General features: G+C 36.8%; 1 protein-coding gene across 7 annotated transcripts; it reads right to left on the reverse strand.

Moving 5' to 3' along the window:
- Nucleotides 1–180: 180 nt before the first annotated feature.
- Nucleotides 181–25,150, reverse strand: ABHD18 (abhydrolase domain containing 18). Of its 7 annotated transcripts, XM_042796830.1 has the most exons (15): nt 25,036–25,150; nt 22,200–22,228; nt 21,715–21,889; nt 21,265–21,373; nt 17,871–17,955; nt 16,649–16,749; nt 14,708–14,786; nt 14,537–14,621; nt 13,893–13,920; nt 11,471–11,609; nt 9,352–9,441; nt 8,536–8,637; nt 5,873–6,251; nt 3,594–3,756; nt 181–2,951 (listed from the first exon to the last, which is right to left on the reverse strand). In XM_042796830.1, the coding sequence occupies exons 4-15, from the start codon at nt 21,354–21,356 to the stop codon at nt 2,900–2,902; spliced, it is 1,395 nt and encodes a 464-aa protein (XP_042652764.1). In that variant the 5' UTR covers nt 21,357–21,373; nt 21,715–21,889; nt 22,200–22,228; nt 25,036–25,150; the 3' UTR covers nt 181–2,899. The 7 variants fall into 7 exon arrangements, with proteins under 7 accessions (XP_042652764.1, XP_032853603.1, XP_032853601.1 ...); XM_032997712.2 differs by lacking the exon at nt 21,715–21,889; XM_032997710.2 differs by lacking the exon at nt 21,715–21,889 and having other exon boundaries at nt 22,200–22,392; nt 25,036–25,137.
- Nucleotides 25,151–25,337: the final 187 nt, after the last annotated feature.

Consider the following 25,337-nt stretch of genomic DNA (forward strand, 5'->3'; position numbering starts at 1 on the left):
ACTCAGTACTGCATGTAGAAAACCATGAAAGCCGTAACACTCTTTGTGATGTGAAGCTTTTATCTTGTACTATAGATTAACTGCTTTTCTTGTGCTCCAGTACTAGTAGGATTACATGATGACAATGAGATGTGTTTTGAATTCCTGTTAACAAGGAAGAAAAAAAACCTCGCAACTAACTTCTTTCAGGATTTTTATTAGAAAACATAAAAACCAAAAAATTATCAAGGCCAATTTTACAATAAATGTAAGACATACAGAATGGCTTACCTGCTATTTGGATTTAGTGCAGGAACCTCATTCCAGTATTTTTGTCATGAAATTGTTGCATTAAAATCACATTTTCAATTTAACATCAAAATAGATTATTAATAATGCTTTCTTAATATTTAACCTTAAAATCTGGTTTAAAAAGTCAATTTTCCAAAGGTTAAAAACATTTTACACAGCAAGATTCCCCCCTTTACAGACAAGCTAATAGCTTCCCATGTCTGATAACCGGCAGAAACAGACCACAGAGCTCATTTGTCCTTTTTGTTATTCTAACCTGAGAATTTTTTTAAATGCTTCTTTCTGGGCTTTCATATTTGGCACCATTACTTTAGTTACATAGCAAAGTGTGATCTGTCATTCTTGTCAGAGACCAGCCTTTCACTCCTTATCCCAACAGACACTCTCACAAACAGGAGTTACATTAGCATAAATCTGCTTCTGTTAATAGGATGCCCCTTTGGCAAGTTAAACCTTGTTAGTAATATCATTGGAACACTAACCTCAGGTTGTCAAGTTCCCATCAGTTGTGTAATTCCTAGTATTGTGCGCTTTGAAAATATTTACTTTGGCATGTTATACTTTGTAGCATAGATAAATTGATTTTTTTTGTGTGTGTGCTTACTCCCCGCCTTACAAAATCTCTTTTCTCTCTTCCATGCCCTTTCCCTTGCCACCAGTTATCTCCCTTTCTCATAGCTGCAACAGAAACAGGACATAAAGCACACAAGTACATTTAAAATGTGAGATCTAAAAAAGTTGCTGAATAGCAGACAATTGTCTTTTAAAACACTCTTAGTCAATGAATAAGCTTGTAAAACATAAACCCCATAAATCTTTCAGTATAGTTTTCAGGCCTTCAATTTTAAATTAGTAAGCTTACTTATATTTCATTTCTAACCTTCCAACATTCAGTGTTTTACTACGTTTAAATGCGCTAGTCACTTCATATTTGCTCCCAATATATATAAAACCAGCACTGTTTAAAGAAATTATGAAAAAATACTCGAAACAAGCAATTTAACTTTCAACTGAATACAACTTCTTTTGCATTTTCAGTAAATTTGTATGTTAAATAATTTGGGTTATTACAAATTGTAGCCCTTCAGTTTTACATGAAGTTATCTGATTTTCAAGTGAACCATAATTTCTTCCCAGTTACCATTCCTGTCTGCCAGACTAAAATTCAGAAGAATATATTTATATAGACTGAACTTTGTTTACTTCATACTTTGCTTATTAAAAACCATTACGCTAACTATGAAGATCAATGAACTGATTGATTCGAAAGGTGTAGAAGTCACATAACCCAAGAAATGGCTGGATTTTTCTGTTTGTTTCTATGTACCTCTGGTTGTTACTGTACTAAAATTAATATGGAAGTGTTTCAGTTTTCAACTTCTCTGCAAACTAGCTTTAAAAGAATGTTTCACAAAACAAGATGTGGACAGATACCATGTACAGCTGACGCATGACAACCTTTTATTCTACCATAATTTGCTGGCATTTTTGATCTCAAAAGATGAAACAACAGACTTTATATTTTCTTAAATGCATTCATAATCCTAATTTTTAAATTTTCCATCCAATAAAAGAAAAAAAGTGTTGAAAAATAAGGAGTTAACCTAATTGCTTTTATAACCCTTAGCGTCACATACTTTTTTTAATATTATACTGTGAAACTATTTTGCCTATCTGTGCTGAGTACACTTTAAAAAGGACCTCTGTTGAAATATTTTCAACAGGTCTTTATAGCACCATATATTCTGCTGTTGATTTAACTGTCCAGAATCAGACTCTGTGTGCCACTACTTCTAAAGAAAAATGATTACAGTTTTGTTTCCTCTGGCATTCTAAAAAAAAAAATTCTAAAAGAAAAAGTTTGTGTTATCCAACTGAATGCATGTAAACAACTAATTACTAGACACTCCACTTTCACTTAATTCCAGTTTTGTGCAACTGATCAATGAATTGCTACATGATTCTTTTGGAATGGCACACTTTAATTCAGTGGCAGAAAAGTCTCATGGACGCAGTGAATGAAAACTTATGTGTCTCACTTCACTGAATTTTGAAAGTCTCTTTTTGACAGATTTGATGTTGCCCTTCTATTATAGATAATTTTCAATTCATAATAGAGAAAATCAGTGACAAACACAAGAGGCCAAGTGCTGGCAAAGCCATAGTACAACACAATAGGAACAGAAAGGGAACAAGGAAGCAAGATGAAACCAAGGTACCTGGAATGAACTAGAAACACACTAAACGCAAGTGAGTATCTTATCCCTACAGCAAATTTTACATTCTTTCAATACTTACATTAGTTTGTTTTCAACTGATGCACAATTCAGAATTTATTCAGAATTAAAGGAATACACAGTGCGATTAAACATGAAGTACATGAACCATTCCTATGTTTTTTCACAGGTGAAACTGAAACAAGTGTGTCAGAATGGTATCTGGTTGAAATGAAAGTAATGCTGGTACTTTACCATTTTTGTTAATTGTTACCTACGACAGTCAAAGTCAGTGACCATCTACCCAATCTTGCAAGAGGCTCGTTTTCCAAATATGAGTTCCGGTAAGCAGAAATACAAATGAGATCAGTTTGAGCACATTATGAAGATTTTTAAACTGCATATTTCTGAAGAAAGCGGTCAAATGCATCATATATCGCTTGTCTAAAACAAGGAAAACAGAAGATAATTTGGGAAAGGGCAGATATACGTGGCGTATGTCCATATATTTACAAAGCTATCATCACAATTTCACAACAACATTCAATAAAAATGTGTTACTAGGTAGTCTTTTCTCCTTCGCTTATTTCTGGGATCTCTCACTTCAGTCCAGTAATACGTTTATGTTTCAGGAATAAGTGGGAGTCTGTTTACCAACTTTAATATGAGTGCAAATGTTAATGGATTAGAAGTTTTCTACCCAAACATGACAGGAAATGGGTCAAGAGACATGGATAATTTATAATTTTTGAGCAACTGTCATAAAATAAGGCTGGAGTTTTAAATAGCAATAAGCTAGTGGTCAGCATACCTTGAGCTGGTATTATTACTATATATTACTATTTCTTTTCATTGCTGCTAAATAGGATGTACAGTCTTACTAATTCCTTATATTTTTAAATTTACAGCACAAGTATTTAACTTTTTAGAACTAAGGAGATGCATTTATATAACTGATTTATATAACTGTCTTCAGAAAATCGCCTAGTCTTACTAAGGCAAGAATTCATGTAAGTACTACTCATTTGCAGTCAAGCTTATATTTTAATTCTCATCTTCATTCTTAAACTTTCCTGTTTGCCTTACCTAAAGAGTCCTTGTTTGAAGAGGTAGGCACTGACGTGACCTCCATCCAGATACCGAATTTCACATCCAGGCCAGATTTCTTGGAGACTGCGCACCCCAGTTCGAGGGATATATGCATCCTCCTTAGCTTGTACAACTATGATTAAACTTGGGTCAACTGGAACTAAGGAAAAACAAATCAAAATTTAATTAATCTAAGGTAAGAAACAGAAACATGCCAGCTGAGATTTCTGTTGTAAAAATGCTCTCTATTTCTAAAAAAATTAGAACTATTCTAAGCTTTAATAAAATTCTATTTTCTAAAGTCTCCAGCAGAATTTATCTGCTTGACATGACACTAGTGAGGCCATCAGTAGGAAAACAAGCTAATCAATCCTCTTCCCTCCCCTAAAGCAGAAAAATTCACAAGTCTTTAAGGAATGACAGAATTGTCTGTCCTCTTATCAACAAAACTCTCTAGCATTCAGGTCAGTTCTCAGAGATCTTTTTCACCAAAAAGAACTCGGACACATCTGAAATTCAATAGAGTAGAAGCTGCGCATATTTTTTTTCCTCAAGAGGAAGAAAAAAATACATCTTTTCATATGAGAGTTCAAAGTGCAGTATATGTTCACTTTCTTTTCTGTTTCCTACATTTTTTAGTTACAAGATAAAAAACCCCGACATACTGTTATATATATTTGTTACTCATAACCAGAATTACACCAATCAGATTATTAACAGGAATAACATCAAAATGACCTTGAGAAATACAACATCAAAATGACATTGAACACAGAACAGTTCTCTCTTCACAAAGAATGCATGCGCTATAGTAAAGAGTGAACAGCCAAGATGTTTGACGATGGGGTATCACAAATAATTTTGACCCTCTCCTTTCATATATACTAGATCATAAGTAGAGGATATGCAATGCTAAGATAGATTCTAGTCTTCCATTCAACTTTCCTTGAAATCTGAATGTTAGGCAGATTTTCTGAATCTCCTCTCTAGACACACTCCAAGGATACCCTGACAGGGGGTGCAATGTCTCCCAGAGCATGGAGAGACCTGGGAGACAATTGATACGAAGGTCTACATCACTTTGACAAGTGCATTAGGATCACGGATCCTCTTAAGTTTCAACAGAGGTCAATGCTTTAGCTAAGTGATACCTGGATAAGTGTCTAGATACACAAGAAAGTCTGTACTTCGAATAAAGCTTACAGGGCTTTTTCTGTATACTGAAGTAACTTCTAAAGCTTTAAAGAAAGCACTTCACTAGTATTTGTCACAAAAGAACCCTGGCTAGCAGTGATCTGGGACATTGTCCAAGTCAAGAAATCTATGCTAGTGTAGAAATCTGGATTTTATTTTTTAACATTCACCAGTGGAGTACTGAATGCCAGAATTAAAAAATGAGGTGGCACAGGGTCTCAGTATCAAGAATGTTTTGACATTCAAAGACAACTATGCCAGAAACCTGTCTGAAATCAAAGTATGATCTAGGACATGTTGAGAATCCTCAGTGGGTACATGTGCAGTTGAACCATTTTTTTATGATTGGATGGCCACAAAAGCGATTCCAAGGCCCCACTCCAGCAAAACCTTTTCAATCAGCTCTAGGAAGAAATCACTTGTTTGCATTGCCTGCAAGCTGGCTGTTGAAAGGGACTTGTCCTAGCCACCAAGAAACACAGATTCATCAGATTTCAGGCTCACTGGGCTACAGCTCCCTCTGCATGCTACGCCTGTCAGGAAACACTATATTCACCAGACTGCACTGTCCCAGAAGGACCTCTGTGCATTTTTACTGGTCACACTTGTCTAAAAGTAGCATTCAAGCTTGGTTCTCAGCTATGTAGGCTACTTTCTATCTGAAGTCAATATCAGATTTCTGCTTTATGAGATTTACTTGAAGCTGCTTGAAAAGCCTTATGAGTGGATTAATAAGATCTAGATATTACTCACATCACATAGGCATTTTGTTCTTTTAAATAATACAAATTTGCACTAACTCATATCAGAAAATAGCCACAGCAAAGCAGTGAAAAAATGAGCAAAGATACTGAAAGGCAAATTTTTAATTCACTTTATCATTGGTTGGCCATTAAAAAGAAACAGAAAGCAATTAAGAAATGGAGTAGTAAATAGATGCTAACAAGTAACACTCAAAATATTTTCATATTTCAGCTAAAATGCCAGCTGGTTTATAGAACAGAAAATGAAGAAAATACCTTTCCTTACATCGTATTTTATTCAGTTTTCCAAACTGCATATTTAAACAAATAAATACATACCTGAGAAGTTAGCTACATGGGTACATTCATCCATTACTCCTTTCATGAACCTTAAGGATTCTCTCTGTAAAGTGTCACTCTTTCTTCTTTTATTTATCATGTGTTCTTCTTGGCTGGTTAAGTTTTTATTGCTGTTGCTACTGGTTGAAAATGTTTGATTTATGCACTGCATTTTAGGACCATCTTGTATTAAGAGTCTTTCTGATGAGGCACTTAGAGCACTTTTATTTGTGGTAAAGCTGTGGACAGCTTCTTTAGATACAGTCTTGTTTGAGGAATCAAGGTCAAACATTCTGGAAGTCACGTCCACATCCTCCAGACTGTCCACACTGTCAGGGAAGTTTTTAACAAAGTCTTGTCCCATCTTGAAAGAATCCGTCTAAACAAAGACAACAAGTCATTTATTAAGGGTTTTCCCTATAAAACAAGTTGGTTAATCTTATTTTTAAGGACAACTCAATATTTAAGAAAAATAAAATAAAATAAAAAGATACAAACAGCACTGATCACAGTACTTATTATTTTCAGCCTGCATGTCACTCAATTAAATTCTGATCATAACATCTTGATAATTTAATTCTACATTTCTATCATCTTAAAAAAATGTAGGAAGTACTTATATATGGTAGCTTATGATACAAACATTTGCCTGTTTTTAATTATGTATTAAATTCTGAATTTATCACTGCAGTAATTTAAGCTTAAATTTATGGACAATTAACTCATAAAAGCTATGCATTTCTCAGATTATTTTTTTTCCACTCTCAAAAGAGCAGTAATGACTTTTTGGCAAAGTATTAAAAAATTAACACTTACAGCAATTATTCACAGACATGAAGAAAGATGGGCAATAGCAATAAACAGACATGACCAGGTCTAATGTTGGGTTTAAGACTGAAAAAAATCTACTGTCTCTAAATACTAGTTAGACACAAGCTGAACATCTTGAAATGTTTTGTCTTTTCATTTTAGAATCATAGAATCATTTAGGTTGGAAAAGACCTTTAAATTCATCAAGTCCAACCATTATCCCAGTGCTGCCAAGTCCACCATTAAACAGTGTCCCTAAGTTCCACGTCTACATGTCTTTAAATACCTCCAGGGATGGTGACTCAATCACTTCCCTGGGCAGCCTGTTCCAGTGCTTGACAAACATTTCGGTGAAGAATTTTTCTGCAATATCCAATCTAAACCTCCCCCATCACAATTTGAGGCCTTTTCCTCTTGTCCTATCGCTTGTTACTTGGAGAAGAGACCAACACCCACCTCACCACAACCTCCTTTCAGGTAGTTGTAGAAAGCAGTAAGGTCTCCCCTCAGCCTCCTTTGCTCTAGACTAAAACAACCCCAGTTCCCTCAGCCATTCTTCATAAGTCTCGTTCTCTAGACCCTTCACCAGCTCCATTGCTCTTCTCTGGACACACTCCAGCACCTCAATGTCTTTCTTCTAGTGAGGGGCCCCAAACTGAACACAGTATTTGAGGTGCAGCCTCACCAGTGCTGAGTACAGGGGGACAGTCACTGCCCCAGTCCTGCTGGCCACACTATTTCCAATACAAGCCAGGATGCTGTTGGCCTTCCTGGCCACCTGCGCACGCTGCCGGCTCATACTTAGCCGGCTGTTGACCGACACCTCCAGGTCCTTTTCCACCAGGCAACTTTCCAGCCACTCTGCCCCAAGCCTGGAGCGTTGTGTGGCGTTGTTGTGACCCAGGTGCAGGACCCAGCACTGACCCTTGGAGACTTTTGTCTTCTCTATCAGTGTTCCTGAAGTGTGTTTTACTTAAAAATGGCAAGCACCTAAGTACCTCCAACCCATCCCGTATTCTCCTGTTGTAAAATATCTGAAAAAGGACTGTTGAAAAGAATCTTAGGAAAGAAGTTATTTATCAGAATTGGCTAGAAGACAGTCTTGCAACATATAAGCAAGTCTCAAAAAGTTATCACTTCAACCTAGAAGAGTAGTGAGGAAACAAAATTCCCCTTTGGAAGAGTCTTTCAACCCTAGTCAGAAAGTTGAGAAAAAAAAAAAAAACAAAAACAACAAACAACAACAAAAAAGCAGACAATAAATTATATTTCATAAGGAGCAAGAAGCTAATTACAATAGTTCTACCTCAGGTTTTCCCCAACTGCCTGTGGCATAAACTCTAAAGCTGAGGAAGGGCTAGCATCACACATAGGAACAGAAATAGCAAGGCCTAGCACTTTAAACAAACTAGAAAAGTAACCTAATGTTGCTACATATTCAAAATATTTTACAGCATTGAACATTTGGAAACAATTGCTTCAAAGGGCAATAAAACATGCTTCTATATTTGCATGCCAGACTACTGGCTATAAAGCCAGTTACTGGGAAATACTATCTACAGTTTCAGTGTTTTGACTGGATTCATTTTATGTTGCAGATTACACTGTGTGGTCAGGGAAAAAACTTGTAGCAAGGACTATACTTAACACACATTATACAACCAAAACATTAGCTTCTGTTTTTCAGAAGGTTTTCCTTCCAAGATTAAATTTATCAAAAACATAAGGAAACAAGAGGCAAGCATGTTTTAGGTAACAATTGGCTACTTTTACTGGAAGTAAAAAGAAGTTACTTTATTTGTTAGATTTTCCCGTGTAAATATTAACAAATAGGGAAAATAAACTATACTTACACCACAGTATTCAAGCATTTGAATGATTTCTTCTTCATAAACAGTTTGTGTAAAATACTGTTTCTCCAGCTCTCTCCAGTTCACTGCCTTGCTCAACACACCCTGAGATTATAAACACAAGCATCCAGTACACAAATAAAACCCAGAGATCACTCTAAAATAATGATATACAGAGAAAATTGATCTGTTCCTCTGTGACTTAATTTTTCCACTGGACTTCTGCCCAAGTTTCCAGATAACCTTTAGAATCACTGGAATCAAAGCATAAGAACATATTATAACATAGGACATGGAAACCCACCTCCCTTTAAAAAACAGACCAAAGGAAAAAGAGCAGAAAAGAAGGCAAAAACCAGTCCCACTTAGGGCTTACACATATTTAGACAGCGCTAAACCAACAATGGGGGTAAAAGCCAGTCTATTAATTCACCTACCCCAGCAGCAGTAGTGAAAACAAGTACCCCTCATGGTAGGAGCAGCACTATTACCCAACTACCTAAGCCAGGCTTTGAGCAGAAGAAAGCATGTTTTCACAGCTTGCTTCCCCACCTTCGGACCAGAACTCTAATCATTGTCCCACAAACCATCCCCAGCCCTTAACTGGGTACATGACCCCCCTGAAGGAGCCCAAAGCCACCTGCCTTACCCTGCCTTGTATACCCTGAGCAGGAAGGGTGGGGTTTGCCACTAGTCACTAGTAGAGGCGGAAGAGTGATGAAATGCCTGAATTGAAAAGGTGAATGTGGCCAACCCAAACCTTTTAAGTTATATATCTGATTACGTTCTAGTATCTTAACAAAAATGGATGTTAATTACCGTAGTAAAGACTGCAGAAGCTGTTGACCAGGAAAGACATGGAATCAATGGCAACGGTTTAGGCCAGTTTGTCACTGCCAGTGAAGCCATCTAGAATCAAAGGCACTTATTACATATTTTAATATTGAATTCACAGTATGGTAAAAAGAACTCTCTCACCTTCAATTTATTTGTTTATACAGTATCAAACAACTACACAGTGTCAAAGCAGTTAAGGACTGTGGCAGATAGATATACTTTCATCTATTCAGAAGACACAGCCTATTCTTCAGTGATTTCCCTAACGATAAACACTGCACTGGATAGGACTAATTTCAAGACTGAATGGGTTTTTGTTACAAGAATTCCCAATGGAATATTTATTCTGACCTTTTAGTTGTTTAAAATCATGAAGAACATCTGTAAAGCCTTTTCATCAAGCTCTTGTGAGCTTATTTCAAGGCAAAACGAAGGTCATATATGAGAAGGACTATTTAAAATTCTATACTTTTAAAATTTGTATACTGGAAACAAAATGTGGAGGAAAAGTAATTCAGCATGTTAAGTGGACTCTTTTCCTGTCCTTTAATGTTTAAATTATTACTTTTACATCAATTCTTAGAATTTTTGTGAATATTATGTTTATCCCAGAAAAAAACAGAGCAAAGAAGCTCAGTGTACAGAAGTTCCCTATATGGTATGTTCTTGACAATTTTAATTTATTGCTCTAATCTGAACAATAGTCTAAACCCCTTAATACCAAATACTCCATGTCTGTGCCAGATATTCTAATAAATGGATTTATACAACTGAACTTGAATTCTATTCTAATTATTTTTTATTACTACAAAGTTACACCACCACGTATCTATGTGCTGGTAGCCAGAAAGTCTGACTTCTTTCTTCCTAGTTCTAGCTTTCCCCATCAGTAGAACCAAATTAATGCTACCTACCTTCTGTCATAAAACACTTTATATAGACAATTAACATAAAATATATTTCCCTGGTTTTAAATTGTACTAGAAGTCCTATAAGTCAGGACTAGCCAAAAATGCATCTTCCTGCACTAAGAAAAAAAGTCAAAGGAGTTTCCACTCACTCCCTCAGATCTTCCTCCTTCTATACCCCCACTGTATATGATCATTGATATAGGATACAGTATGCAGTTATTCTCATAGCATTTGCACAGCATTGAAGTGTCCTGCACAGTTAGAGGTGCATATACCTGTTTAAGCATTCCAATCCAACTTACAAATAGGACAGGGAAGGCACGTTTAACACGAAAGTTGTTTCAGCAAGGTGATTTTTGTGTAAATCAAGGGTGCTTTGTACATTTAGGACACTTAGAGTTATAAAATTATGCTTTGGGGGAAAATTATTTTCCTGTCAGTAGACACTACCATTACCAACGTTATTTACTTAGCTCCCAACAACAAACAAACAAGGATCAGCAAAACAGAGCTATGTTGTTTTAATAAGCTTTGTACCTATGTTTCACAGACCAATTATTATCTGCAAACACACAAGCAGTTATATTTTAACTGTGTATTAGTCTTTCAAGCATCTTACTAATATACTGCTGTTTCAGTTTGAATATGCACAGTGTCATACACAAAATGTTATCCACCTCACCACAGAAATCTTCTCTAATCAATACCAATTATTGGGGAAATAAAGATGAGTTGGGAACAGAACTGAGACCAAAAGTCACCTCAATTACAACATGCCAACACAGAGGAGGCATTTCACAGAAGGCATTCAAACACAAAAGTTTAAGCAAGAAGAATGGAAGAAAAGAGGGAGAACTAGCAATTGATCAGTACAGACCTTCTTTCAGAAAACATTTTGCCCCCACCCCCCGTGGAAAAAACCATACTTACGTGAGAAGTTTATATTCCTATTAAGCCTGTTAGGAGATGGCTGACAAAGGGTTCTATGATTTGTCAGTATTTATTGAAGCTTATTCTAATTCAGCATCACAGAACATGAGAATTGCCAATAATTTGTTTCTCATGACTCTAAATGTTTCATTTTAAAGTAATTCGGAGAGGAATACTATGAAACAAATTATTTCTGTATGCTAGATGATCAAATGAGAAGGTAAAACAAAAATTACTGAACAGGAAATATAAAAGCTTACATGTCCTCCCATGGATATTCCAGTCATCCCTAGCGGTCCATAGCCTTCTCTCTCTAGCCAGTGCAAAAGAGCTGCCGATTCTAGAACAAGAGCTCCTCCCATCACAAACAGGTCCGAGACATTTTTTAAACATGACCGCCTTTTCTCCCCAGAAAAGGAAAATATAGGATTTATTTTCTAAGATTAGATTTTGACAGTTCTCATAAATCTATACATGCTTTTATACAAAGCCTGATCACAATCCCAGAGAATTTTGGAGCTGAACTGCTGTGGATCCAACAGGAGAAAAAGCAAGTCCAGATTCTCTGACAATTCTACTTTTTCATCTAAATGAGAACTAGAAACAGACACCTCCTAAGCTTCTAACGTAACGTCACTGACAGCCTGGTCTTCTAGAAACAGATATTACCAACATTAGAATCTCATTAGTAGTAATCTTCTGTCCTGTAAAGTTATAACGTATCTTTTAGAAATAGAATCAAAATGATACAGTCCTAGACATACACTATTTCACATTTGTAGAAAAAAAATTCTTTTCTCTCTCTCTTTTTTTTTTTTTTTTTTTTTTTTTCTTATTTACCTGTTTTACATGATTGAAAAATTGCACACAACATTTGAAGAGCAATCAGTATGTCAGCTTTGGAAGCACTCATCAGTGTCACTGTAAGACTGAAATTGTAAAGTGGGAAGTTTGTCACGGTACTGAGAAATTCATGTAGTGTACTGCAAAGCATTAAAACACAAAAGAAAAAAAAAGTAGAAAGCTATTCAGCTGAACCATCAGAGGGACTCAAAAAGCAAAAAAAATAAATGTATTTTACAGATAAATTAATACACCTTGAATTCAGGGAGGGGGACTGTATATTTTCAGTATCACACAGTCAGGTTACAAAAGGCTCCTGAGCTCTTCCACCAGCATGTAAGGACAAAGCTTACTGTGAGAGCCACAGGAGAACTGAACATAGCTGCTGCAGACCAGTATTTATAGGCTAATGTAATTCTTTCCTACAGCTTTGTTATGAGATTCCTCAGCCCTCTCCAGCTGCTGTATTTATTAAACACTTACTAGCATATCAACCAAAACCACTGCTGCTGCTTTGTAACCTTGTATTGAAGCGTAACAACTACTGATTGGGGTATTAGACTGTGCACTCCCCTTTCAAAGAATCCTTCTCTACCTCACACATATACAAAGCTGTCAAGCTAGACAGCCGAGAACGGAGTTAGAAATATCCTTGCCAAAATATTTAATTTATTCTTCTGCATCTGATCCTCAATAACTGGAAAAAACCCCACCACTGGATGTATTCCAGCACACACTCTCCTGTCACTTTTCTATAATCTTACACTTCTAAATGCAACAATAAATATATATGTATGTTTAAGCAGTTTTCCTATCAAAAAAATAATTTTACAACAATCAACTTCATTGGTAAATGCAATTCACTTATTTTAAAAAGTGGTTCTTATGTCAAAATAGGTAACATTCAGCATCTGCTTTGCAAAAAGCCTATTTTGTCAGTTAAAATTTTCTCCTCAAAAGCAGTTTTTATTGAACTTTTGGATTTAGAAAATCCAAATGCTGATATCTAAATAAAACCGAGAAAATCTAAAATGTCGTAGTGTGAAACAGTGCTCCTGGTGAAGTCCTGATAGAATGGACAGGTTTAAGAATTTCAGCTTTAAAAATACATCACCTTCTAAGCATCTTCTACTGATGTTAAATGTCCAAGCTAGGATTAAAAAAAGATTAAAACACCAACTCATATTTGGACTTTAAGAAATATTGGTAGACTAAAATCACAGCTTTGCCTCAGACACATACCCTACTGAATTCTGTTTATATTCCAGTGGTTCAGAAAATGTGAAAAGCAAAAAACCAGTACTGCCTAATTGGGCTTCTAAATTCATATTTAAGAAATTCACCAAGGAAGGCAAGTTCTGTAAAATACTGAATATTGCATAGTTTCCACTGACAACCAAACAAGCAGCACCAAATTTATTTACATGTCTGTGGTCCCCTTGAAACATCTTGGAAAAGCAAATTCTTAGCACTTGCAACAGGCAAGTATGCTATCTGAACAAAGACTATTCACAGTTGAAATACAACTGCAGCATTTGTACATGCACTTTTGTGAAGCGGGAAAATAAACTGATACTTGCTTGCATTTACAATCATCCCACTCTACACTGCAAGTTCATCTTGTTCAAACTTTCCTGATCACTGTGATCCCAACACAAAAAATGTCAAAGCAGCCTAGCAAAGGGTAGACAATTTCACATTAACAGGTTACAAGTAGTCCATGCTTGAGATTTTTTTTTTTACTTAAGCTATCAAAGTTTATACTACTTTGAACTTCTTGAGGAAAAAAAAGCGGTATTTCAAAAAGACAGTATCCATAAGTGTAACAGTAATACTTACAATTGATCCTTAGGTTTCCTACAGCCATGTAGAAGACTCAAGTTAAAGAAAGTAAAAAAATTTTTATATAAAAACTGGCAGTTAAAATTTAAAAATTAAGTAAAATTAAATAAATCATACACATAAGTAGTACACTGATTAATTAAAATTTGGGGCTTAAATTTCAAATGTTTAACTGGAACTAAATCACGTTAAATGTAGTTTGATGATGTAGTTTGCAACAGAAGATTTTACTTTCGTCAGGTACAAGAGTATGAAGAAAGTGTAACCAGAGATCCTATTTAATAAAACAGGGTAACAGTGTTATAGAATTTACTGATGACTTGATAACAGGACAGAACTTATTTTTTTAAAAAACAAATCTTCAATGGTAGCACTAAGTTTCTCAAAAGTACCTGAGGTACCAAAGGGTTGCATTTGAAAAGGGAAGGCAGGAGAGGCAATTCTCATTTCTGTCATTAATACATTCAGAAGCCAAACAGTACTGTGTTTCGTGCAATGGTCATACTTTGCTCTTTGCTTCTATCCACTGAAAAGCGCACTGGAAATTGATCCACAAAATAGGTATTATACCAGTGTGTTACGTCTTCTACCTTCTGGAGAGAACACTGAGAATAAGTATCTTGCTTTTTACAAAAGGATATAGTAAGGATTTTCTAGCAATAGGGAAGCCATACAGGCTTCCTTAATCATTGGGCGTGCCATTAATGTGCGTCTCCTCCAGAAGTGCTAAGATAAGATGTACAAACATACATTAACAAAATCTGATTATTTAATTTCTCCATAACAAGCAATTTTACATTTTACATACTCACATGATCTCCAGTGCCTGCTAAATGAATGCATACAGGTCTGTGCTTGCTATTCCATCTTCTGGGTATGATGAACTGAAATCTATGAGAAACAAACATCTATTTTAGCATAGCAAGTGTATCTATTTACAAGCTCCACCAGATAAATTAATCTTAAAAAGAAAAAAAAAAAAAAGCAAGCAAACAAACAAAAAAAAAAAAAAAAAAAAACAAGAGAAGAAAAAGACAAAATAAAGTGTTTTCATAACCCATGCAGGCAAACTGCCAGTGATTCAGCAATACCATTTTTCATAAACACATCCAGCAAAGAAAGGAATCCTACAGTAAGACAGAATAAACACCAAAGAAGAAAAGGAGCCAAGCTGAATGATCTTGTTCCTAAAAAAGACCACTACCTCATCATGACAAATTAAATTTTGCAGAGTGGAGAAATGAAACTTCAGATAAAGAACAGCCTAAACAAGTATGACTAGCTCTTCTAGGCAGCATTGCTATTTTTCTCCTGAGGACACAACAACTGAAATTGAAGATTAAGACGAGCAATATATTTAAATTTTTAAAAAATCAGAAACTCAACATACAAACCATGTGTCCTGGTTTTGGCTGGGATAGAGTTAATTTTCTTCATAGTAGCTGGTATGGGGCTATGTTTTGGATTTGTGCTGAATACTGTTCTATACATCTAACATCAATCACTTAATGTCTTCTGCTGCTACTCAATTTATTTACATTCTAACTACTGGGGGGGGGGGCAGAAATCACTTCTGAGCCACTAGTATTTTCCCCACAAGATGGAGCAGTTACCTACAACAGTGTTACTACACTTTGGAAAACAAAAAAAAACATTCACACAATGCATAACGATCTTAAGGGAAATTTGTAGAATATTTCAAAACTGTAACAATACTGTCCAATGTAACAATTAGCATAACTTAACTACAAACTGTAAAAGAACATAGACAAGGAAACAATCGGTATACTAGATTTTCCAGTATAATTAGTCCAATAATGCTCAGAGAGGTGGAAGAGAACTGGTACTTTGACTATCAGACTTTTTCTGACATCCCTTAGTGTTACAGGTTTAAGTACACATAAAACCACCAAACAGTAATATTGATAAAATTGACAATGACAGTATCAATTTGAGATGACAAATTTTTATGTTTATTTTTTTAAAGTTATTAAACAAAGATTGGGAAAAAAATTCCATCATGAAAATTTAGCTCAAATCTAAAAGCAAAGAGAACTTATGCTCCCTTTCCAAACCCACTCCTCGACTGCAAAGCAGCGTTAGTGTGAAACCAGCAAAAATGCCATTAGGTATCTTCTGACTTAGGAATCATCCAGCTTTCTGTGAGGATGCTTTTTTTTTTTTTTTTTCCTGGCTTGTCAAGTAAGAAAGGCACCAGATTCTCTTGCTGCAATTAAATGAACTTACAACTTCAGTGCACATACAGTATTTTTTTATTCAATGTAAATAAAACCCTGGAATGGTTCCTTCAAATAGTATAACAAGCTTCTTTCATATGAACAGTTTCTCCTGCTATGTATAAAACAAACATCTACTGTCTTGTCTACAGTATTCTTCATTTCCAGCATCCTGATCATTTGGAAAAAAACATATCATTTAAAAAAACCCCAAGGTATTCCACACCTTTGTGCAATATGGCTTCTACACTAAAGAAAAGTCCCCTAACTTTGTATGTCCTTTGCTAGGAGTCATATTTTTATTTACACACAGACTAAAATATCACATGAATAAGATTTATTTTCACTTTTGAGACCAAAATCTATTTCAACACATTACTACAAAAAACAGTTTGAAATATTTTACAGATAACTTGTATTACAATAAGTAAGATTCACAATGAAACTACTTATAGACCATTCTTAGTTCTCTACAGTACTAGTTTCACAAAGGAAATACTACTTGGTTTCTCTTACCTTGCTACAAGAGATTCAACTGGCAGGATACCTGGGACATAATGAGCCAATGGGGAAATGAAGTGGCCCTCAAGGATTTTACAGTCCGATTGCTCCTCAACCTACAGAGGGAAGAGGATGATAGCAGTGTATTTCATATCAGTGTTTAACTTGCTCTGAAAGCCAATCTCCTAACACAGAACAATATGTTACAGGATAAAAACGTACTTAAACAACTAAGCTGAGGTCTATTTCAAATATAGGGATACACATATTATCAACAGAGTCAAAACTTTTGTTTCAAACTTTGATTTATTAAATGACCTACAAAAGGAATCAAGGAATAAATGCTGTCCCATTTTAAATAACTTCCATAACACATCCTAAGTTTCGAGCACTTTTTGAGCTTTAAGATCTGACATTCCACTCCCTCAACTATTGTATTACTGGGGAAAAAATAAAACAGGATCTCTAGAGCTGCTGCTTTATTGTCTCAGTTTCTTTCCATTCTCTGCTAGTAGCCAACGTGACTGCTCCTCTTCCCATCCCTTCCAACCCCATTTCTTATTTTTGCCATTGCCTCCTAGTTCTATCCACTGCAGCTTAATTAAAAGAGGAAAAAAAAAAAAATCAAACCAGCAAACTTTTAAAGTATTTAACTTACCACAGCATTGACCACCAGGGCCTTTCTTTGATTTTAGAGCTAACTACTCTTTATTTTGGACCCCATATTCATACTTTCTGGATTGAAAAGGCTTCAGGGCAAATGGTTACTTGTACCTGCACACCTCCCTTAGAAACACAAGGCCTCCTTTTTCTAACAAGAGCATTTGAGAACTCACACTACATTGATTTCTTTTGCCCCTGCAGCTTCACTTCCTCTTCCCTCACAGATACATTCTAATGTCCGTTTCTTGATATAAAGCAACTGGGAACACCTGTGGAGTCAGTTAATGCCAACTCTTAGAAAAGGGGTGATCAGCAAAAGCTAACTGAATATTGTCAGAGATGCATTCACCACCCACCCCTATGTACTCCCTAACTCAAGTCCCCAGCTGCTAATCCCAGCAGTAAGAAGTCATGCTGTGATAATGTCAGACATTAGGAAAACGTAGATTCACATGACATCAAGATTCAACTCTTCTATCATATAAAAGCAGCCTCATAAGTACTAAATTGACTTCACCTTTATATAGCATCAGGAAAATTTCATTATATTGCATCATCCCTTGCTTTTAAATACCTTGTCAATGAACACTGGGTAATCTTTCGAAACCAGCGTCTGGCATTTTTCCCTGTTTCCAATAATCTTTCTGAATTCAAATATTCTGTTGAAAGGAAAGAAGTAGAGAAGATTCAACTTTTAATCTAAAAAAAAAGAGAAGATATGTATAAAAAAAAAATCATGAGCTAAAGTAAGCCACAAAAAACAAAATTTACAAAGCCAGTTTTATATTTACAGATTAATCAGGCTATCATAGGGTAGGTATATAAGAATGTTTTTAAGTTGTTTTTTTTTTTTAAAAAAAAGATCAGGTACATTGGTTGCAGTTGCATAGCTCTTAAATAGTATTTTACACCCAATATGTTGAAAACTTACGTCATTTTTCATGGCCAAATTAAGGCATAGCAACGTCTTACACTTGCCACATTGGGGCAATACAGACTGAATGGGTGAAAAACAGGCTGGACTGTCAACATGAATGTCACCAATGCTCTGAAGTCTAGCTGGAAACAAGTTAGTAGGAACACTTAAGGAAGTTCATGAATGACACAAACTGGAGGGTGAGGTTGACAGCTGGAAGGTAGGGCTACAATTCAGTGACCTGGATAAGCTAAAAGTCAACAAACATGATAAAGCTCAACAATAAAACTGCAAAATCTGGCACCTAAAACAGAAGAGCTCCATGCAACAACACAGGCTGAGAACTGCCCAGCTAGGTAGCAGCTGGGCAGGAAAAGGCACGGGGTTTCTGGTAGACAGCAAACTCAACAGGAGCTGGCAGCACATCCTTGTGGCTAAGAAGACCAGTGGCATGCCCTCTGCTTTTAGCAAGAGGGCAGCCAGAAGGTCACAGGAACCGGGTTTGCACCGCTGGGGAAACAGAAGGCTAAGGGGCAGATGTAGTTGCTCTCTTCTGCTATTTAAATGGGCTGCAGAGTCTTACAGAGAAAATGAAACAAGACCCTTCTCAGAGTTATTCAGTAAGAGAACTAGAGGTAATGGTTGCATGTTGCAACATAATAAATTCCTACTGGAACACAGTGAAAGTTTTCAGAGCACCAGAAAAGATTGCCCAGGGAAACTATGAATAATCTCCATCCTCAAATGACTTTCAAAACTCAAATGGATGAGGTGCCGAGTAGCTTGAACAAACTAGGAAGTTAGCTTTGTTTTGAATAGGGATTTGGACTAGATGCCCTCAGGACGGCCCTCTCAACCTTAAATACTCTATGCTAAGAATAACATGCTCATTCTTATGGCTGTAAATACACACAACAACGTTACCTGACCAATTAAAACAGCAGACTAGGGTGGCAAGTACAGATAGTATAACAATATATATGTACAACAATATTACAACAGGAATGACCTGTTCACCTTCCCAACACCAGAGAAAACCAAACCAAAAAGACAGAAAGAAAATACAGTTTACCACCATATCAAAAATAGCTCTACTATTTCGCCTTTGCTCTCCTTATACAGAACAGCAAGCGCATTAAATATTTCTGAGAAAATAAGGTCAAAGATGAGACATGAGTGTGGAGAGTAAGCTAATGAAGATACATTTTGTTTGACATTAAATCCTCTAAAAATACTGCATTTATTTACTTTCTCTGTAGATAGGAGGATACTGAAGGCTAAATCTTGCACGTGTTGAGGAATTTCAACTCTTGCTAATGAATTGAGGATAAAGCATTAGAATATCAACAGTCATCACATCAAGGGTGTGCATATAAAACTTTAGATTACATCTAGGCCAGGTAGTCTATACTATCAGCCAATCTCAGCTAATCCTTCAAGTATAAGAAATGTAATAGGCTCTTTTAATAGAGCTTCACATTGATCAGTTTGAAAAAAAGACAGACAATGCTGACGCTGTTTCTGGCACGATAGGGCATGCACACTAGGGAGTGGTACTCCCTCCTCCCACCAGCCAGCCTGAGGAGTCGGGAGGAGATGCTGTTCTTCCTTCTTCATCCAGGTGAAGCCAGGCTGCTGGGGAACAGCTCATCTTCTTCCCATCGTGAGGCAATACATAAATTATTATTCTGCTTTACAGACCAACAAGCCTGCCTCATGTTTCCCACACACCTTTTGATCTCGCATGAGAGGTTTTTTTCACCACTATGGAAGAGCCATAGCTGATACCATTATTACTACCAGTGATGCTGCTTTACTGCTGTTTGACATTAGTGTGATTACTCTTACAGACCCCACACAAAAAAAAAAAAAAAAAAAGCCTTGCCTAGTATTGCAATAGCTAGCTAGAATTAGTCAGAAGTTCCCTTATATAAAACAGAAATTGTGTTGGGGGGAGATGGGGATGGGGGAGTCAAACTTCATCATATCTCACCAAGAACCTAAAAGTTTTAGAGGGTTTTGATAACATTAAAATGTCCCATTTCAGATACATGAACAAGTAACAGAATACAGAAATGCTGTAATCAAATCAAAACCACACATTTTTTGCTTATTCCAACAGAAGTAACTAAACATTTTAAAAGTCCAACATTCTCAATCTGCAGGAAGTCTGCTACTTACGAGAATAATCAACTGAAGACAGACATATAAAGCAATACAAGTGCCACTTCTAGATGAGATGTTTCACTTGGACTTAAAAACAAAAAACAACCCCCCACACATAACTCCACTGCTATCCACAGTGAGTAAAATTTTATTTCAGTATTTTGTTTAAAATTTTATTTATTGATTTTCATTTACATAAGAATTAGCTTATTAAATGCAGATTCATCATTTTATATTTAAATACGACATGATGCAGAATATATTTATTCAATCACTTAATTTTTAAACTTAATAAGTGCAAGTGCTCAACTTCCAGGTGTTACTCTTAATAATAACTAACAAAAATCAGTAAATATTTAAAAATTAAGAGGTACTTCCAATTTTCTCTTAAATATAAGACACCTAAAAAGAATGAGCTTTCTACCTTGGGCTACAAGAGAAACTTCTGATTACATCATATACCTTGAAGACTCATTATTATTAAGGAGTTGCAGAAAGCTAGCAAGATCCTCTTTAATGCTAAAAAGAACAATTCCTCTGCAAAAATTCAGCACGTTTTGTTTTTAGAAAACACTTTCAGAGATGCTGCTTGAAGTATGTTATCATATAACGTATTTTCACATAAGTGAAAAATGTAACTGGACACATATACATTCTCTCAAGAAGAGCCTCTTTAAAAACAAACATTTAGCAAATACCTTTAAGACTTCGTTTAAAACCAGTTCCTCCCTTGGTATCTAAACATATGATTTCCTGAACAAAACAAGCTTTATCGCTTTTGGGTTTCTTATAAATACCGGATAGTAACAACTCCTGGTACTTCAAGGGTTGTTTCTCTCTTTTAATATAAAGTACTGCGTATGCTGTTATTATTTTAACAAGTCACCTTTTCAGATCCTCTGGTTTTCCCCATCCTCTGATGAAAAGTTTAGTAAGGAGAAGCTTTCTGTACAAGACATCTAATTTACTTACACCCATTAGCAGCAAACTGACATCTAGAAAAAAGAACAGGTAAAAACAAGGCAGTTAACTCCTTTAACTTGAGTGGCAAGTTCATTGATTGTAACACAATGCAAGGTCTTATCCTGGTATCTGTATTAATGAAAAGCTATATGAGTTTATTCCAAGGAAGTTAACCTTGGCATTCAGGTCAATTCTTTCAATTTTAAACAAAAGATAAAGGCAGCTAATACACACTCCAGCTATTTTAGGAAACTAGAATTTACGAACAGGAATTTAACATGTCTAATATAACTAGAAATTTATTACATAATTGATGACAAACCAACTAAGGAGGCACACAAGGTCACAGAACTACATCTGCAACAAGTCTTACCTGTATTTTACTTGAACCAATAAAACAGGGTGGCATTGATCTCTGTCCTGTCAATATAGCTGTGATGGCAAAAACTTTTCAGTCAACATGGGCTTTCATAAACACATCTCAGAATGGAAGCTTCAAACAACATCTGTTTTTAAACTAGAAGACTAGACCTATAGCTATGTAATTACTAGTTTATAAAAAAGTAAGGAAAAAAAAAAAAGTAGCTCCAGTCAGTGATGCAGAGAAAATTTATTTTTGTAAACTTGTCTTCACTGGTGTCTTAAACATGTATCCTAATCCTTATTTTATCCATTCTTTTCCAATTTTCAACAACTTACCGTTTTGAAAGTGATGCTCCCACTCCCTTCAGGGAAGAAATCGCACCATCAAAATTTTTACCACTATCATTTCTCTTTCAGCAAACACACTACCTTAAATATAGCTAAAGCCAACGAGATTTTAAGCAAACTGAACATTATTTTCAAATCAATACTTACTGAAGTGATCAGGGAGCCACTACTGTCCTCTTCCAATGAGGAAGGAAGTCAAAAAAAGAAAAAAGAAAAAAGAACTCAAATCTGATTTCTTGATCAGCAGGATACAGGTTATTCAATTAAAAAAAAAAAACAAAACAAAAACAAAACCAAAAAACAACACCAAACCAAAAAAACGTCCAGGATCTGTGTACACCTAAGAAAACAACAAATTTAATAATCAAAGACTTGGTTAATAAGTTACCTCCAACTATTTTCTAATATTTCCAGATCCTTCCACACTAAATGGTCTAAATAAACCCATAACACTCCAAAATAGTGTAATTTGATTAATTTATTTATTTTTCATTTTAAACCAAAGTTCATTTATTCTGCTACACTTTAATATGGTCATTCTTCAAATAAATTGTCGGAATACAACAAGTTAAAATTGTGGTCAGATTAATAAGTACATTCCCTTTGAACCTCTAAAAAGCCAATATTTAAGAACCAACATGCAGAAAAAAGAAAAACACTTTAACACCTAGAGTAAGTTACTATCAAAACAGAAATTATAGACAATTTAATTTACTTGAATACTAGAACATATGACTGTGTAATCTTATTACTCTGATCCATATCTGCTTGATCTAATAGAATCAGAACATCAAGATAGTCTTTTTCCTTGCCCACTCTGGAGATACCCATTGACCTCACATGCTGTTGGACTCTCAGACAGGGAATGTTTGCCAGCCTCTGCAAGGTCCATCCTCTGCTTTTTGGAGCAGGGGGACAGCTTGGCATTTCCTGGTGTTAGAAGAGAACCGGGTGGTGGAGACAGGGACAGCAATACCGGGTGGACCCTCTGTGGGGTTGGGAAGACAGTTCAGAGTGAGTACCCAAAAGAGTATATCTAAGCTGTCAGAAATATACTAAAACTAAATTTGCAGTTCTATTGGTATACTGCTTACCAATAATTGTGAAAATAAATTTGAATTAATGCTTTGATAGTTAAAAAAGGAGCTTTCCATTGTTTGGTTGGTTGTTTCTTGGGTTCTGTTTTGTTTTCTTTTTTTTTTAAGTTCTTCAAAATAAAAGCCAAGTAAGAAAGAAAACATGAAGACATCGATTTTTCTGAGAGTTTGAAGGCTGGCATGATGAGCTCTCTCTGTTGCACCAAAAGAATGCCAAAACAAATTTCTAGACAAGTACATTATATTTAAATGCAATATTGATTGAGGTGAAAGGCTTGTTTCATCTCGCATTCTATTTCATTGATTGAATAAAGACTCTAAAGTAGTTTAGGATATTTCAATTCATCAGGTTCCAAAATTAAACCACTACTCGAAAGAGTACGGAACACACGAAACCAAAGTATTTCAAGTACATGAAGTATGTTGTATAGAACTTCTCAGAAACATTACTGAGATAAAATAGGAATCATCCTCCCATTTCGTTTATCTTAGTGACAAAAGGGTAGGCCATGCTTCAGTCACTGCCCATCAATGTCTACATGGAAAGACAATTACAAATACTTTTACTGTGATAAAAGGCAAATCCACCTGTTGAAGACTGAAGTTTTATAACTTCACAGGACAAGTAAAGAGTGTATTTTAGCAGTAAGAGTTTGAACTTGAGAATCAGCAGAGCTTGTTTTGGCATGCGACTGGATTTCCACTTGATACCACACATATCACATCACAATCCCTTTGTAAGACAGGTCAGCTGGAAGCAGTGACCTGATAAAGATAGTACACAACCTGCGTATGTGTAGCCCAAGAAACAGTACCTGTGTTATTAATATTCAATGAGTGCATTACAATTATGAAAATCTTGCTATGTTAGCAAATTGTGAATAGAAATTGTAACATATACAAAGGCACACTAAGAAGTGATCCACTAAAAAAAAAAAACAAAAAAAAAAACCAACAAAAAAAACCAACACATTTTAAAACACTATTTGCCAGAGAAGAAAACAAGGAAACCTAGAGTTAAGTTATAACTATGCTCTTGGTCTTGGAAGAGTGGTTTACTTTGCTTCCAGAATCCTCATACTGCATAAATTTTTGGTGTATACACTTATTTCATAGAAACAGACACAAAATCTCATCCAAAAAACAACACATAAAAGGCCAGCTATTCCCTTCTATTCAGTGCCTGATGCTTAAATTACATGAACATCACCCCTGGAAAGTACATAAAGACTTTATGAAAGGCCAGGCCTCCTGCTTCTATACGTGAAAAAGAAAAAGCTTCCACCAAGATGACAACCTGAAAAGGCCGAGGCAGTGTATCTGTTTTAGAAGGCTGACTCCTTAACTTCCCTATTATTTTTTTTTTTAATCTTTCTTCCAATTAATATCTGGTCATTTTTTTTTTCTTTCCCCTCCAACAGAAGACTGCTTTAAAAAAAAAAAAAAAACAAAAAAAACAAAAAAACACAAAACACAAAGAAGCCACGGCGATAAATCAGAAACGAGCCCCACGACAGTTTCGCACGGAGAAGCAGCTCCCTGCCGGGCTCAGCTCCGCGGGGGGGGGGGGGGGGGGGGGGGCAGCCTCGCCCTCAGGCCGCCCCGTTAACGCCCCGAGGAGCGGCGGGGACACGGGCGCCCTCGGCCACTGGGCCCGTCCCTCAGCGCCAGGGCAAGGGCCAGCAGGCCGCCACCGGGCGAGGCCGCCTCAGCCGGCGGCGGGGAGGTACCCGGAGCCGAGCACAGCCGGGAGGGGAGAGCCCCAGCGGGGCAAAGCTCCTCCACCGAGAGCCAAGCGGCCGGTCCCCCGACAGGCGGGGTGGCCACCCCGCCGTGCCGTCCCGTCCCGTCCCGTCCCGCCCCGCCCCCCGGCAAAGGTGACTCACCCGGCGCTGCGGCGCGGCCGGTACCGGGCCCGCACGTGGGCGGGCGGGCGAAGGGCGGGGCCAGTCGCCTCTGGGGGCGCGCGCGCACACATGCGCGCCGACGCTGGGCACAGACCGGCCGGGAAGGCCGTTGGTCCCGCCCCCCACACGTGACTAGCGCGCGCGCTCCCCGCCCCGCCCGCCGTGTGTCGCGCTCGGGCGCCGGCACTCGAGTGCGCGCGCGCGCCCCCTGGCGGCAGCGGCGGGCGCGAAGGGCGGGGTGTCTGTGGAGCGGGGGAGGGGGGCGGTCCCGGCCCTGCGCG

This window comes from Tyto alba, unplaced genomic scaffold, assembly GCF_018691265.1.
Source record: "Tyto alba isolate M040663 unplaced genomic scaffold, T.alba_DEE_v4.0 Super-Scaffold_23, whole genome shotgun sequence".
Taxonomy (NCBI): domain Eukaryota; kingdom Metazoa; phylum Chordata; class Aves; order Strigiformes; family Tytonidae; genus Tyto; species Tyto alba.